Source organism: Myxine glutinosa, chromosome 7 (genome assembly GCF_964187855.1).
Source record: "Myxine glutinosa chromosome 7, kmMyxGlut1.1, whole genome shotgun sequence".
Taxonomy (NCBI): domain Eukaryota; kingdom Metazoa; phylum Chordata; class Myxini; order Myxiniformes; family Myxinidae; genus Myxine; species Myxine glutinosa.
This window is the reverse complement of record NC_136267.1, coordinates 34,845,325-34,862,342: the sequence shown is the minus strand read 5'-3', so window position 1 is coordinate 34,862,342 and position 17,018 is coordinate 34,845,325. Positions and strand designations below refer to the sequence as shown.

Sequence of the window (17,018 nt, the reverse complement as noted above, 5' to 3'; positions counted from 1 at the left end):
GGATTGTAAAGGGTAGTGTGCTCCTTATGTCGTGTAGCCACCTTGATGTACATAAGTCAAGCCAGATGTAGCATAAGGTCGTATCTTTGTCCCCATGGTGAGGGGTGGGCTATGTTAATTAGGTAGGGGTTAAGGGCAAATCCCTTGTATGTAAATTGTCTCTGTGACCTTTTCCTTTGTTCCTTATGACACTGCACTACACACACACATATCAGCCAAGCAATGGGCAATAATTATAGCACTATATAAAAGCAACCAGAACCAGGGCATTCAACTACCGCTGGGGGTGGGGGGGGGGGTCGTGATGCCCTGCCCCGAAAGGAGGATGATTGGTCTGGCCGTTGGAGTGATGAGATGGACTCTTTGATTGATTGGAGCACACGCGGACCTCATCAGATGACGTGGGAGGCCGGGAAGCAAAAGACTGCGTCCAGTCATTTTCTCTCTCTTGCTTGGGACATCGATAGCATGCAGTCGCAAGTTATACACTCTTGTGTGTGGGTACAGTTATTACGAGCAGACGCAGTTTATACGCTTTTGTGTTGGGACATTCATTGCGTGCGGTCACAGTACAGTTTGTGCGCTTGGTTCTTGCGCTGGGTTCTCATTTGCAGAACAGTTGCATTTGCTCTCTTGGTCCTGGCTTTCGTGGTCGCGAGCAGACGCATTCTTTCTTTTGGTCTGGGTGATTGGTGTGAACGGACGCACCTGCTTCTTCGTTGGTGCCGACTTCGTGGCGGCTGGGTGCACCTGAGAGACCGCGGTGCTGTGTGGAGCGGATGACGAGGACGGAGCTCGGCCTGCTCGTTGCGCGCTCAGCGGCTGGCGGTGAACGGACTTTGTGTCAAGGCGGGTGTTTTCCCGTGCACGGACTTTGCGCCAAGTCATGTGTTTTCCCGTGCACAGACGTGGGGCTCATTCGAGGACTGATGTGGTTCAAGAGCTGCTCAAAGCTGAGTACACAAACATGCAATTATTTTTCAGTTATTTATTCCCCTTGTGTGTATCTGAGTCTGTAGGGAGGATCCTCAACTTAGGAATATTTTACTGTGCATTCTTTGTTCCCTGGCATTATTTTTATTAAACCCTTTGTTGTTGCATTTTAATTCTGCGTCGGTTTGATTTGTTTGACGTGGTTCGAGGATGCTCCAGTAGAAGCCGTCCAGGAAGGTTCGTCATTCTCCGTTTCCCTCGTGTGTAAAGAAGATCTGCCATTGTTTGATTGAACGCCTCGGAGGTAAGCTCGATCGGTCATCCGTCCGAGACCGGTCTTTATCGGCACGGACAGGACAATATTACCGATTACTTTAGTTTTCAATTTGACTAATAACATGAAAATAAATAACATATTCTCTCCTTTTATTATCCCTTTATTTATTGTTGTTCACGGGACTATTTTGTTATTTACGATACAAATTTTTTGACCATCCTGTTATCAAAATTGTGTGTGTGAATTTCTACTCACGTGTGGTCCTACGGTGGTTGGATGCTTGCTGGCAATCCTCCGTCTCCGTTCTGCTCGACGAACGAGACGCCAGTGGGCCAGAAATCACCACCATTTTTTTTCACTACACATATCTCTTTGACTTCATTGGTCCTTGGAGTACATTTGAAGATTGAACATTGCGTCTTCTATCATTAAATAAAGGTACCGTTTTGAGGAAACAAAGGTACATTTTGATTGCAACTCTTGCAGAGGAAACGAGGTAATGCATATTTTGTCCGGAGCGATTATGGCAACAGTATAATTTTATAAATATACACTCCCCAATGAAGGTACATTCTCATAATGCAGTGAAAAGGAAATAGTGGCCTTTAAAACAATAATAAAAATTTTGCCCGACTTTTCAAACTGTATTTCACATATAATTCATGACGTGAAGTAAAGTAAAACGAAAATCGGCTTGTTCGGGAAATGCCTGCGTACTTAATTAGTCGAGAGGCCAAGGAAATTCTCGAGAGATTTTTTTATTTTATTTCTTATTTTACAAGTTATGTCCATGTGCTCTTTAAAATGTCGTGTCCATTTTCGTACACTCAACATCATCTGAGTTTATATGTTGGAACCCATCTGTGGATCGGTCCCATCGGCCGATGGGTCTGACCCGTTTGCGGATCCGCAGATGGGTCGCCCATCGGCCGATGGGCGACCCATCTGTGGATGCACGAGAAATGACAATGCAGACACATCGGCCGATGGGTCTGCGCCATCTGCGGATGTGTTGTTCACCTTGAAGGAATGTGTTGACAGAATGGTGCTCTTCAATCAGGTACACAGTCATTGGAATTACATGTGGTAGGAATTTAACAGAGATGATTTTTAAATGTTTTATTATCTATTTCTACCCATCTATTTATACATTTTGTCAATACATTTTGTAATTAACAGATACATGGCAGTTTTAGTAAAGCTTTACATAACATACTCAACATTCATACAAAACATTGTATGAATTTGTTGATATTATCGCCAGCTTTTTCGGGTTTACCAGGGAGAACAAGAGCGTTTGTTACTCCAAGAACCGGCAGATCCATGACTTGAAACTGTTTAGATTTCACCCAGTGTCTGAAGTGTGCGCCAACTGGATCACCAGGATTACTTAGATGACTAACAATTTTGTCGTACTTTTCGTCCGTAATAACCGGTGAGCGTTTACTGCCGATAACTTTTGCAACAAGTTCATCACAAACTTGACGTTGTCGTATTGTATCCATGTTGAATGCAATGATGGGAATGATTGAAAACGTGACCCAGGCCATATTTATACCATGTGTATTCACACGCCAGACACAAGACGTTTTACATAAACACTGAGGGCCTCATAGAATCACATAATGCGTTATTGTGTTTATATAATTGACAATGCCCCGATTACGAAGCCACACCTTCATCTTTAGCTTTGGGGTGATTAAGGCATGCCAGGAATTGCTCTATAAACAATGGAGAGCTGAGTCTGCCAGTGCCACCAGCGAAGTAGACCAGCGTTTTTAAATGGAGCGACATTATCTAAAACAAACCACATGTCACGGACTGCTTTATAAACATTTATGACATCAATTGCTTATTTTTAGGTTCAAATAAACATACTCATCCACCATTGATGCATACACATTCCTTCAAGGTGAACAACACATCCGCAGATGGCGCAGACCCATCGGCCGATGGGTCTGCATTGTCATTTCTCGTGCATCCACAGATGGGTCGCCCATCGGCAGATGGGTCGCCCATCGGCAGATGGGCGACCCATCTGCGGATCCGCAAACGGGTCAGACCCATCGGCCGATGGGACCGATCCACAGATGGGTTCCAACATATATACATTAAAAAAACTAAAGCTGCATTGAAGACTGGACAAGTTACGTTTTCATTACAAGGAAAATAGTCATGATTAATATTTAGTTTAAAAAAACTCTCCTTTCGTCAACATTTTTTATGTACAGTATGCTGTCCACATGTCCAGGTTTGTTTCAGTTACCAAGCAGCTAGCTAGCTTGCCAAGCTGTCCGTTCCCTCTCGATGGTTTTGAATGGAGTGCTTGTTTGCGTGCTTTAGCCACTTGAGTGTTTGAGTCACCCTTCATCCTGATCCCTGCTTCCCCCTCACCAGCCTCCTGCTCCCTCCTGATCTTCCCCATCCCCTTCCTCTCCTGCTCTTCTCCTCTCTCTCCCCCCCTCCTCTCAATATTCCCATCAGTGAAGCAACTCTGTGTTGACCGGCAACACCGGATGCCTTTGCTAGTAGAACATACAACAAAGGGAGTGGGGGACAAGAGGGGGCAAGAGAGGGAAGCACAACAACAGTAGGGAACAGGAACATCAGGAGATCTGTGAAAGAGAGAGGGCTGTGGTGGGGTACACAGGATAAATAAGATGGACACGACATGAGGAAAAGGAAAGAATACAGGGAATTTGAAGGAGGTGGGTTTGTGGTCGATTAACGAGGGTAGAAAAGATCAAGGTTTTGGATGTGGGAAGATATGACATGTTGGTGAACAGCTGTTTTGAAGACCTGGAGGGAAGAGTGAGATTGAAGAGAGTGTGGAAGTTTGTTCCAGAGGCTGGAAAAAGACGAACGAATGAGTGAAGGTGAGCAGTGAGTCTTAATTTTGGTAGTTTCACCAGCAGTGGGTTGCTGACAGACCTTGTGCGTCCTGCAGAAATATTGGAGGGACAAAGCACAGACAGCTAGAGCAGTGGGTGCAAGGCCGGACAGTAGTTGGTGGAAGACAGGAAGACTGCCAACCTGCCAGAACGGCCAGCGAGATGGCCACTTTAACAAGCATATGGTTAAATGAAACATTTGGAAGGGAATATCACTTGAAGAACATCAGACGTTTGCAAGGAAGTTCGTTATAACCAAATCCAGACGACATTGCCAATTTTTGTCTGAAATTTCAAGATCCCACAATTGTAAATAACTCATCACTCGCTGCCTTCAGTTTTACAGGCCATTCATATGCACTTTGGTTTCAGCCATCCAGAGCTAATTTGCTTGACCTTGATTCCATATGCCTTGTCAGTGACGGACGCGCTGAGGATTTGTTTCAGCGACTCTCGAATCCCCAGCAGCGGTCGTATCGATCTTCATCACAGTCATCGAAACCCAGTTGCAAACGTTTAGGTCCAAGCTACTCTTATTGCAAATAGGCAGGTCACCCTGCTGATCATTTCATAAGTTTTTGTCAGTTTCTTACAATTCTGGACAAGGCATTCTTCTCCATGATTTGTCAGTTCTCTGGCAAAGACCCCGATAATGACTGTCCTGGTGGTGACCCTGATGATCACAACAAGCTTTCATCAGTTCTGGATATTACTACCATCCAACCACATATTTCCACAAGGTGGGGGTCTACCAACCAACCGCTCACACATATTCTCCTTTTACAACGGCCATGCTACACCCCTCACGATAGACACTGGCACTGGAACTAACTTCATTTGTGTGACTTTGGCCCAACCAACATATCGGTCTCCTGGTCTCAAAAGGTTCACAACGTGCTGACTCAGCGCATGGTATGTCATTGGTGAAACCCATGTTGTTCTCAACAGGGCTGATCACATTTTGGCACTCGAAGCCTTGATTGTTGCAGAACTCAATGTCGACTTCCTCACGGAAATCCGTTCATGCCTCAAATTGACATTTCTATTCACCCTGCACAGCATCTCATTTGCATCGGTGATCACGATCGGTGCATGTATGATGATCTGTCCCTCAAGACAATCGGGGTCTTTTCAATCTGATGCACATACAGTCACATGAAAAAGTAAGTACACCCCATGTAAAATTTGACTTTTTCAACATATTTCAACATAGAGCTATTTGATCTTCATTTCAACAATATTGAGAGATAAAGGTGATATAATATAACAAATATCATGAAACATTTACATTTTGTAGTCCATTGTATAATTTAAATCAACAATCAATGCAAATTTCACGTGTGGAAAAAGTAAGTACACCCCTACATTTATCACTACTTCAAATACCTAAAATTAGAATCAGGTGCACCAGCTCAGCTGCAAATGATTAGAACATCGTTAGAAAGGATCTTGGAGGAACCTGTCTTATTTAAACCTCAGACATTTAGTTTGGTTTGCTCTTTGTTGTTGAAGTGTGCGGCGTCACCATGCCTAAATCAAAAGAGCTCTTTGAGGCCTTCAGAAATAAGGTTATAGATGCCTACGAGTCTGGGAAGGGATTAAAAAAGATCTCCAAACAATTTGAAATCAATCATTCGACTGTCTGGAAGATCATCTACAAGTGGAGAAGATTCCAAACAACTGCCAACTTGTTCAGGCCAGGCCGCCCCAGCAAGTTCAGCCTGAGAGCAAACCGGAAGATGCTGAAAGAAGTCTCGAAGATCCCCAGAATGTCATCACGGGACCTACAGGTAGCTCTTGTCACTGTTGATGTCAAAGTGCACGAGTCTACCATTAGAAAGAGGCTGCACAAATTTGATATACATGGGAGGTGTGCCAGGAGGAAATCTTTGCTGTCCAGAAAGAACATCATGGCAAGACTAAAGTTTGTCAATGAACATCTAGGCAAAGACCAACACTTCTGGAACAATGTGCTATGGATAGATGAGTCAAGGTAGAGCTATTTGGTCACAGTACCAGAAGACAGGTTTGGCGAAAACCAAAGACAGCATTTGACCACAAGAACCTGATACCAACTGTAAAGCATGGTGGTGGAAATATTATGGTTTGGGGCAGCTTTGCTGCACAAGGGCCTGGGCAGCTCACCATCATAGAATCCACTATGATTTATTCATTGTACCAGAGGGTGCTTGAGGATAATGTGAGGCTATCTGTCGGAAAGTTGAAACTCAACTGAAGGTGGACCTTGCAACATGACAATGACCCTAAACATACCAGTAAATCCACCAAGGAATGGCTGAAAAGAAAGAAATGGAGGGATCTGGAATGGCCAAGTCAAAGCCCGGATCTAAATCCCATCGAGATGTTGTGGGGGGATTTGAAACGAGCTGTGCATGCAAGAAAGCCCTCAAACATCGCACAGCTGAAAGAATCATGCATGGAGGAGTGGGCAAAAATTTCTCCCAGTCGATGTCAGAGACTGGTAGACAGTTATAAGAAACGCCTACTTGAGGTTGTTTCTGCCAAAGGGGGCAATACCACCTATTAGAGCCAAGGGTGTACTTACTTTTTCCACATGCGAAATTTGCATTTATGTTTATTTAAATTATACAATGGACTACAAAATGTAAATGTTTCATGATATTTGTTATATTATATCACCTGTCACTTTCAATATTGTTGAAATGAAGATCAAATAGCTGTATGTTGAAATATGTTGAAAAAGTCAAAACTTTACATGGGGTGTACTTACTTTTTCACGTGACTGTAAGTTGATTTGCGCTCCACAGCGAGTGCAACCACACTATGGCCCGGTGAGTTCCTTGAAACCCTTTCAAACATCCCCAGCACAATAATGTGTTCCGACATCGCCACTGAGCTTAGACCGAGATCCCTGTGTACACAAGACTCGTCGACATGCAGATGTGACCTCAACCTGACATTGGGCACAGTGTATGCGACCACGTTCACATTCCAAATTATACTTCAAGTCCCATCACTATCAAGTGATATTCCAATTTAGACATCACACGTGCTACCCAGATCCCTTGAGGTTGTGAGCCCCCCTCCAGTGTTTCCTAAGTGTGCACCACCACCATCACCCCATGCCTATGTTAACACCATCCACGTTGATCCTGACAACATCCTGGGGATGGATATTCTGGTGAAATTCCACTCCCTCTGTCGTGAGTTCTCACCTGTTTTTGACCCTAAAATTATTGATTGTAATGGGATTGTCAGGAACATTTGCGCCATTGGCAAAATGGATCGAACTCAACCCCAACGGTGCAAGAGTCATCTCCCTCAGTGTGGCTGAACAGTGAACACGCTACGTCAGCCTTCAGGCCAAGTGTGATGAGTTGGAAGATGTCGGGGTGTTCGTTGAACCTGAAGTCATTAAACTTGAGGACGCCGATTTCCCGATGTCTGTGTGGTGTGCGTGAATCCCCATGCTCCTTATCAAAAAGCCCGGTGGTGGATCTCGACTTGCTACTGCTTTCCTGGCTGTTAGACATGACAGAATGCCGCATCCATCATTGATGCTGTTTGTCGAGTGCACTCTCTGCACCATTTTGGGATGGTCCTGTATCATTGTGTCTGACTTATCTCAAGCCTCTTTTCAGATGCTGGGCGCTGAAGCTGTTTTGGAGGAGTTGATGTGCCTCGTTCTTGGAGATTTACTCGAGGCTAGCTCTGTTGCTGGGGTCACAAATGGCTTGTCCTGTGACACAGATTTGTGTGAGGAGCTATTGAGAGTTTGGTCAGCTGTGCTTCATATCCTGGATGGATGCGACCTTCGACTCTCAGCCACACAGGGTATCGTCTGCCCAAGATCCACTGCTCTCCTGGAATGGGTGTGGTCTTCGGGTCATTTGAATGCTGGTCCTTGCCAGGTCACCACTCTGCCCCTGCCATCCAGCTGCCACTGTGAGGGGCCTTAGGTCCTTTGTTGGTACCTGTAGGGTCCTTCTGCATGTTTTGCAGAATGCGGCTACCTTGTTGTCCCCCTTGGGAGATGCTTGTGCTGGCTGGCCCTCACAGGATCGTTTGTCGTGGACCGATGAATTAACAGTTGCTCTCGTTAAAGCTCGGGCAACTCTTCAGTCAGATTGCACAATAGTCTTGCCTAAAGTGTTGGACCAGTTGTGCATTGTTACTGATGGATCTACCATGCACGCCAGCATTGGGGCCACATTATACGTGGTATGCAACAGAAAACCTCTGCGTTCTGGTTCCTTAAGTCCTAAAATTAAGAAACACCAGGTGGCCTGGCTATTACCCCCCTGTGCGTCCTGATCTGTCGCAACCTGCCTCCCCAGGTCATATTGATTTGTGTCCGACCTCTGCCTGCACTGTCAACCCCATGCTATCCCTGCACTCTGTAGAAGTTTCAACCAATGGGCCAACCAGTGATCATGCTCTTGAAGCTTATATTGACCTTCCCCAGGATTCATGTGCATCCTTGCCTACACCATCACCATTCCCTGTGCCTCGACGCTCTGTCTGATCGTATAGGCAGCCGGCTTATCTGGCCGATTATGTCGCGTAGCTATTAAACGTCCAGTCCTGCACATCACATACAGGGTAGAGCTGTGTCATTTTCATTGGTTGGTTGATCTTATTGTGCGTTTCATATTTAACGTTTTGTTACCACGAGTGGGCCCGTTTGTCCATGGACTAGGTTTTGGTTGGTCTTGGCAGAATTCAGGCATGCATGCCTGCTGTGTTGCTTGAGCATTGGCTTTCCCTTTCGCCAGGGCCTGGTGTGCTTGGGCCAGGGTGAGGGGGATTTAATATATATTCTGTGTTATTATTTACTGGTGGTCCTGCTGTGATTGTTGTTGTTGATATTGTCATTATTAATTGGTATATGCTTTGTTGCAATGTTGTCATTCTTTCTTGTTACCCTCGCCAGAGGCGACGGTATTGCATTTGAGTCCATTTGTTACTTGCCGGAAAGTATGTTGATCTGTTCGTTTGTTACTTGCCGGAAAAGATTCCGGCAAGTATGTTGATCTGTTCGTTTGTTTGTCTGTTTGTTACTTGCCGGAAAAGATTCCGGCAAGTATGTTGATCTGTTCGTTTGTTTGTTACTTGCCGGAAAAGATTCCGGCAAGTATGTTGATCTGTTCGTTTGTTTGTCTGTCTGTTTGTCTGTCTGTCTGTTTGTCTGTCTGTCTGTCTGTCTGTTTGCAGCACTGCGTCTACACCGTTGCACGTAGAATCGCCAAACTTTGCACACATATTGGTCTTGCCCTGGAATAGACTGTGCCCAATTGATGACGTCATCGGTGACGTGGTTCGGCCGCCATCTTGGAAAAACCGAAAAACTTTGCACCTCTATATCTCCGAAAGTACTGAACAGAAAAAATTGAGACATGGCTCATTGTAAAGAACTCTCCATGGGGAATAAAATATGTAAATGATGATGTCATAGGTGCCTCCATCATAGGTGCTCTTTTGATCTAGGCATGGTGACGCCGCACACTTCAACAACAAAGAGCAAACCAAACTAAATATCTGAGGTTTAAATAAGACAGGTTCCTCCAAGAACCTCTCAAACGATGTTCTCATCATTTGGTTCACCCTCAAACCTGTAGGTCCCATGGTTCACCCTAAAAAATCACCAATAAACTCCAATACATTCAGAACTCCGCTGCCCGTCTACTCACCCATTCCCGGACCCGTGACCACATCACCCCCGTCCTTTACAAGCTTCACTGGCTCCCCATCCCCCAGAGAATCCAGTACAAAATCCTCCTCTTGACATACAAAGCCCTCCATAACCTGGCCCCATCCTACCTGGCTGACCTCCTCTCCAGACACACTCCCACCCGCAACCTCCGCTCTGCTGGTACCAACCTCCTGACCCCCTCCATCCGGACCAAATTCAGATCCTGGGGGGACAGGGCCTTCTCCATCGCTGCTCCCACCCTCTGGAACTCACTACCTCACACCATCAGAGACTCCTCCTCACTCACCACATTCAAAACATCACTAAAGACCCACCTGTTCAACACTGCATTCAACATTCAACCCACAGCATTTAACCCCTGACTATCTCTTCTCCTTCTCCCTCCTTTTGCTTTAAATATTTCCCTATTGATTCTTGTCTTTTTGCAATTGTTGTTTTCATGTATTGTTATGCCTTATGTTTTCCACTCTGTCAAAGCGCCTTTGGGCTTCTGGAAAAGCGCTATACAAAATAAATGAATTATTATTATTATTATTTGCACCTGAGCTGGTGCACCTGATTCTAATTTTAGGTATTTGAAGTAGTGATAAATGTAGGGGTGTACTTACTTTTTCCACATGCGAAATTTGCATTTATGTTTATTTAAATTATACAATGGACTACAAAATGTAAATGTTTCATGATATTTGTTATATTATATCACCTTTGTCTATCAATATTGTTGAAACGAAGATCAAATAGCTGTATGTTGAAATATGTTGAAAAAGTCAAAAGTTTACATGGGGTGTACTTACTTTTTCACGTGACTGTATTATCCTGATTCCAAAGGCAGGAAAACGGATTAAAAGTGATAAAATAGTCTTGAGTGTGAAGGTTTGGAAGAAGCAAGTCTTTCACAATTTCACTTCAAGCCATTCCTTCCTTTTCTGCACTGTTATTATTTTTTAAATTGATTTTCAGCTAATCTTCATTATTAATCTTCTCTATCAACAATAACTTGGAAATCGTGTGTGCACGGAGTCCCTGTATAACCCTCCCCCAATTGTCATACACAATTTGTACATGCCGGCCCTATAGTCAGGTTCCTTGTGTAATTTCGCCGGAATTTCTTGGAGAGTAGCAAACCTATAGATTTTTGAGAAGTTTAGGATCTATTTAAATTAAAAAATGATGTTTCAGATTTTTTAAATCTGTTGGTTGCTATGGAAACAGCAGATTTGGGGTGAAAATCACTTTTTCTAAATTTAAATTTAAAGAATTCTTAAACAATACAAGATAACCAACTGATGATGGATTACACTTAAATAGCTAACAATGGATTTTATAAGATAATGAAATGTTGCATTTTAACTGTTGGTTGCCATGGTAGCAGTAGTTTTGGGGTAAAAACGCTTTTGGGGTAAAAATCTGAAACATGGATTTTCTGTTTTGAGCTAATGAATTTTTATTATATTTGCAGGACCAACGACAGGATGGATGAGGTACCACTGAGTGGTCAACACTAATGACTGTGCTGGAGCAATGTCGCAGATTGAAGGAGCTTGCTGTTGGGAAAGATCACCCAACTGTCATTTCTTGTGACTTGGCCCTCTATGAGAAAGTAGTTTAGCTACTGGATGCTCGGTCTGACTTAAAAGGCATAATTGTTCCCAGATTGGGAGAGCTGCACGTTGTCATGGCTGCATTGAGAGGTCTGGGTGCATCCATAGAGAACTCTGGCATAGATGATGCTTGGACAGAAGCCGATGTTTATGGATCTGCAACTACAAGACAGATACTGAAATGCACCCATTACAAACGCTCGCTACAAGCTCACATATACTCGTATGTGGCACTCTCTGAAATGGCAATCGAAGAATTCTTCAAGAACAATCCGCATCTCAAGGAAGTGTGCGTTGTTGCAACAGATAAGGTTCAAACTGCTTGTGGAGAACATGACAAAGCCCTGAAAGCTGAATCAGTGAAGAAAGCCAGCAACTGCCTGCTCCAAGTCGTCATCGATGCGAACTTGGGAGAGAGACTTCATGAATGGGAGACCAGCCGCTCAAAGCGGACACGTGTGATCAACTCAAACCGACTACCACAGACATTCTCCCTGCAGCAAAGGCAATTATCGAGATGGTAAGGTGCCAGTGCAAGACTGAATGTTCATCACAGAGATGTTCCTGTCCGGCCAAGAACCTAACATGCACTGATCTTTGCATGTGCGGCACTTCGTGTGAGAATGACGAGGACTCAAACATTGAAAGGCAGGAACACGATAGCGATGATGACGATGGCAATGATGAGTGACATTGGAGTCAGTGATGCCATACCTGCTTTTGGCAAATTAGCATAATTACTTGGCAGCTGTTTTAACGATGACAATAGAGTCGTTCTTCAAAAGTAGAATACGTAGCATCGAGTAGATAGTTGAAACTCTAAACCAGCATTGGACAACAGTCTGGCTCAATGATTGAGTGTTGTTTGTTTTCCGAATAATGCAACTGCTCCGGCCTATCGGCTTGTCGGAACGTTCTCGGCATCATGCAATAATCATGTTACTACTATTATTTCAATACATATAATAAGAGTTTTATCCCAAACATAGCTTTTGGCATGACAACTTTTAAGCCAAGTTCCACTCAATTCATATTCGGACTGTCACTGATCACTATATTCTATCATGCGTTACTTGATTCAAGTACTGAAAGCAATGCATTAAAAACGTTAATTTGAACAAATTTAAAGCAGTTTCCGTGGCAACCATTACTCAAAGTGCAGATATATATAATCTGTATCAAGAACAGTCCTCTAGTTAACAGTTATGCATCATCAGTTACTTCCTTGCGAGTAATTTTGAATTTTCAGAGCTAAAATTCGAAAAATTGGCTTTTTGCCCCAAAACGACCTATTTGACCATGTTATGTGCATTTAAAAAATCTGAAACATGGATTTTCTGTTTTGGCATTGTTTGAACTTTCCAAAAATGTGAGGGTTGGCAACTCTCCAAAATATTCCAGCGAGCATCAGATTATGGACACAAGGAACCTGACTACTCCATCCGCACCTTCCCACACATCCATCTGCACAAACAAAATAGTGTGTGTGTGTGTGTGTGTGTGTGTGTGTGTGTGTGTGTGTGTGTGTCTTGTTTGTGTGTTTGTCAGAGCCATAACTCCACAGCAATTACAGCTAGAAACTTCAAACCTTGTATGCATACTAAGGGGACCCCAAAGGTGTGCAACTGGGTCAGATTTTTTAAATTTGTTTTAAAATTAATAAATTGCTTGCTTTTCCTGTCACCGGGATTGGGTACTTTTGCTCGTTATTGCCTCAGCAATGAAGTGCGTTTCGGGAAAATCCGTTCACGGGTCAGTGTTAAGCAGCCTGTGAACAATACATTATTGAGTAGAGTGTGACAAAAGGAAGAGCAGGGGGACGAGAAGAGGGAGGGAGTAGGTTGGGTGCAGGTATGGATGAGTGCCTTGAGAGTGGGGGTGAGGTGTTGACTGTGGAGGGAGAAGGGTGGGAGGAAAGGAACGAGTGCAGGAGAGGTGTGTGTGTGTGTGTGTGTGTTTGTGTGTGTGTGTGTGTGTGTGTGTGTGTGTGTGTGTGTGTGTGTGTGTGTGTGTGTGTGTGTGTGTGTGCGCGCGCACAGAGGGTTAGGATAACAGGCTACGTTAGTAGGTCCAGCAGATCAGCCTGGGAAAAGCTGCTGATTGATGACCAGTGTCCCAAATTGATCATGATGGTACGAGCTATGCCAGGTTGGCCAGCGGTTCTGAAGCGAGGTCAGGCAAGGTAGTTTGAATGTGGGATCAATGGGGATGGGAGGTGAGAGGGAAGGATAGTTATGGCATGGGTGGTCATACAAAGGCAAATGGTGTGAGTTATATTGGTTTATGGGCCACAGACGGGAAGGATTGGGGCAGAGAAGAAGGAATTCCGGGACGCACTGGAGAGGATGATGGGAATGGTTGAGATGGAGGGGATGCTGTGCATGGCAGGCGACTTTAATGCACATGTCAGAGTAGTGGACCTGGGTGAAGAGGAATGTGTTGGTAAATTTGGTTGGGGAACGAGGAACAGAGAGGATCAAGAGCTGGTGGGCAGAATGGGATGGCCATCGCTGGTTCATTGTTTTAAAATCAGGAAAGCCACAAGATTACCTGCAAGAGTGGACAGAACAGAACAGAACAGAACTGTATTTGGTGGTAGTAAGGAAGCGACAGCTGTGGAGAGTTGGGGATTGCAAGGCAGTGGTGGGATAGCATGTTACCACCCAGCTCAACGTTGTGGTGTTTGTGGTGAGGATGAAGAGAAGTCGGGAGGTTAGGAGCAGGGGGCGGAAGGTTATTAGGTGGGGAATGCGTCTGGGAAACGTCGCCGTAGAGTACAAGGAGATGGCGAGGGCCATGCATGATCAACTTAGCTAAGAAGTTGAAGGTTTGGAAAAGGAATGGAAGAAGTACGGAGAGGCATTTAGGGGAATTGCAGAAGTGTTGTGTGGACAGACGTCAGGAAAGGGTGCATCGTCGAGGGATAGAAACCAGGTATGGTGGACCGAAGAAGTAGTTAAAGCAGTTGGTGAAAAGAAAGTTTGGAAGAGGATAGGGAAGATCAAGGACAGAGGAGGGCAACCAGATGCACGGTTGCTGCACCTGTATTGGCAGAAGAAGAAAGCAGCAAGGAGAGCTGTGGATAAGGTGAGAAATGATATGGAAGAGGAGGTGTACAACAAGTTGGAAGGGGATGGTGGGAGGAAGATGATCTGTGAATTGGCTCGTGACAGGGATAGGGATGGGGATAGCAAAGACATGAAAGAGGGGGGGAAGGGAGAGAGGGCCATGATTAAAGATGGTGGTGGGAAGCGAGTGACGAAGAGGAGTGCAGCATTCGAGGTGTGGGAAGGATATTTCAGAGATGTTGAATACGGAAGGAAGAAACGGCGATCTGGAGCTACCAAGTTGTGTGGATGGAAAGTGGAGTTGGTGGAAATCACAGAAGAGGAAGTGCAGACAGAATTGAATAGGATGAAAAAGGGAAGGGTGTCAGGCATTGATGAGGTGTGTACAGAGATGATAATTCAGTAGAGAGATGATGTCAGTCGGACGAAAAAGTTGTTGAATATATGTCTGAAAGAGGGTTCAATTCCGGAGGAATGGAGGACAGGGTTAATTGTGCCGATATGGAAAGGGAAAGGGGATATTCAACATCCTGGGAAGTACAGGGGTAATACACTCCTTAGTCATGTCATGATGATGCTGGAGATGGATCTGGATGGGAGGATAAGGAAGAGTGTGGATAAGGAGATTGGAGAAGAGCAGCATGAGTTTTTAGAAAGGGAATGGGAGCGACAGATGGGATGTTCGCGTTGAGACAGTTGGTGGAGAAGAGGTTGGAGATGCATGGTGAAATGGCATTGGGATTTGTGGATTTGGAGAAGGCCTACGACACTGTCTTGAAAGAAATGGTGATGGCAACACTGAGATGGGTGGGAGTGCTGGATGCAGAAGTTAGGTTGGTGGAAAGGATGTACAAGGGAATGAAGGGTGAGTTTGGTAGGTCCTGAGATGTCGGAGAACTTCAGTATGAACATCAGTTTGAGGCAGGGAAGAACTCTCAGCCCATTCCTATTTATCATGGTGATGGGGCTGGTAAGCAGGAAGGTAAACATGAAAGGTATTCTTGGGAGGATTTTGTATGCGGATGATCTGGCTGTCGTGGTGGAGAGTTGGCCGGAGATGCAGGAAGTATTAGGGGAGTGGAAGGAGGCATTTGAGAAACATGGGTTGAAAATGAGCATGGAGAAGATGGAGGGGATGTGGCGAGGGCAAGCAGAGAAAGTAATTGAACATCAGGTTAGAGGGGAAGGAGATCAGACTGGAAAATAGGTGGGAGTACCATCTGGGGGGAACAGTGACCGGGGATGGTAAGTTAGAGGTAGAGTTGATGTGGAGGATTCAGGTGGGTGAGAATGCATGGTGGAGGGTGGAGGTGTAATGGCAAACAGGAAGATTTGAAGAAGATTGCAAGGAAAGGTTCTGATGTAGTGCGTAATGCCGGCCTACCTTTACTGTCTGGAGATGGTGGTACTGACAGAAAAACAACAACAGAGGCGACATGTTTGCGAGAACAATTGGGTCAGGAGGATTGTGGGAGTGAAGAGGGTAGATAGAAGGAGAATGGATGAACTGAGGGAGGAGATTGGTGTGCAGATGAGGTTGAGGGAGATTTTGCAATGCAGGATGAGATGGGCTGGACATTTGGTGCGGATGGGGGAAGAGGGAATGGCAAAGAGAGTGGAGAGGTTGAGGGAACAAGGTAGGAGGATGACCAGTGACCACGTTTGAGATGGGAGGATTGTGTGAAGAGGGATATCAGTAAGGTGGGGGTGGTTAGAGGGTGGACAGGTTTGACTGAGGATCGAGGGGAGTGGAGGGAAGAAGTATAGTGGTCAAGGCAGGGTAGGAGATTTGTACCAATGGACTTTACCCTTATGAGGGTAAGAGGAAGAGAAGAACAAGTTAATAAAAAAAGAAAAGATTATTCGTTTGCCAAAAGTTGGTTATTCTCTCATCTGACTGTTTTGTGTTTGGTTTTTTTTCTTCTGTTTCTTCTTTAGTTTGTTGGAATAGAGATAAAATTGATGGACAGGATTGGGGAAGCTGATTTGTTATTTCCTACATTTTTACTTCCTTGAATAATGATCCCCAAGTGCAGGTTTTGATTACTCATGCAAATGTCAGCCTTTTTTAGTGGAACTCAGGCACAGATGTTAAAGTGTAGAAGGATTGTTATCGGTCTTGAAAAATGAAAATAATTATTTTAAAATCCATTTCCTCATTTATTCCATGGCATTCTCCCTCTTTGTTCACCTTTTTTCCCTGTCTTCCTTCTTGCAGTAACATGTGACGTGACAAAAAATGACCTGGATGAAAAAAATCTAAATACACCAAGGTCGGTTGGAAACTTTTGGAAAGAAGAGGTAGGACTTAAATCGATGCTGGTTCAATCAAAGGTAGGATTTGTTTGATGGGCCCGGTACTGCGCCTGATGTCTGGCTGAACTGAGTGGTCCGTGGCATTCAAACCTTTTCCCAAAGTTCAAGCACAATCCAGATGGAAACTTTTTATTTAAAAAAAAAAGAAACATCCAAATTCCACTTGCCCACGATCTTGTCACCCACGATCTTGTCACCCACGATCCTGTCACCCACGATCCTGTCACCCACGATCCT

At 44.6% G+C, this 17,018-nt stretch overlaps 2 protein-coding genes across 12 annotated transcripts in view; one reads left to right on the top strand and one right to left on the bottom strand.

Moving 5' to 3' along the window:
- LOC137410750 (uncharacterized) overlaps positions 1-17,018 on the bottom strand; it is a 660,974-nt gene that overhangs the window by 112,840 nt on the left and 531,116 nt on the right. The gene's annotated exons all lie outside the window — the stretch shown is intronic.
- LOC137431107 (complement factor H-like) overlaps positions 1-17,018 on the top strand; it is a 287,920-nt gene that overhangs the window by 57,040 nt on the left and 213,862 nt on the right. For 9 of the 11 annotated variants that reach the window (XM_078781438.1, XM_078781441.1, XM_078781443.1 and 6 more), the window contains one exon: positions 16,684-16,766. The exons of the other annotated variants lie outside the window; for them this stretch is intronic. In XM_078781438.1, coding sequence (XP_078637564.1) covers positions 16,684-16,766 — 83 coding nt within the window. The remainder of the gene's footprint in view (positions 1-16,683; positions 16,767-17,018) is intronic. 11 annotated transcript variants of the gene reach the window in all.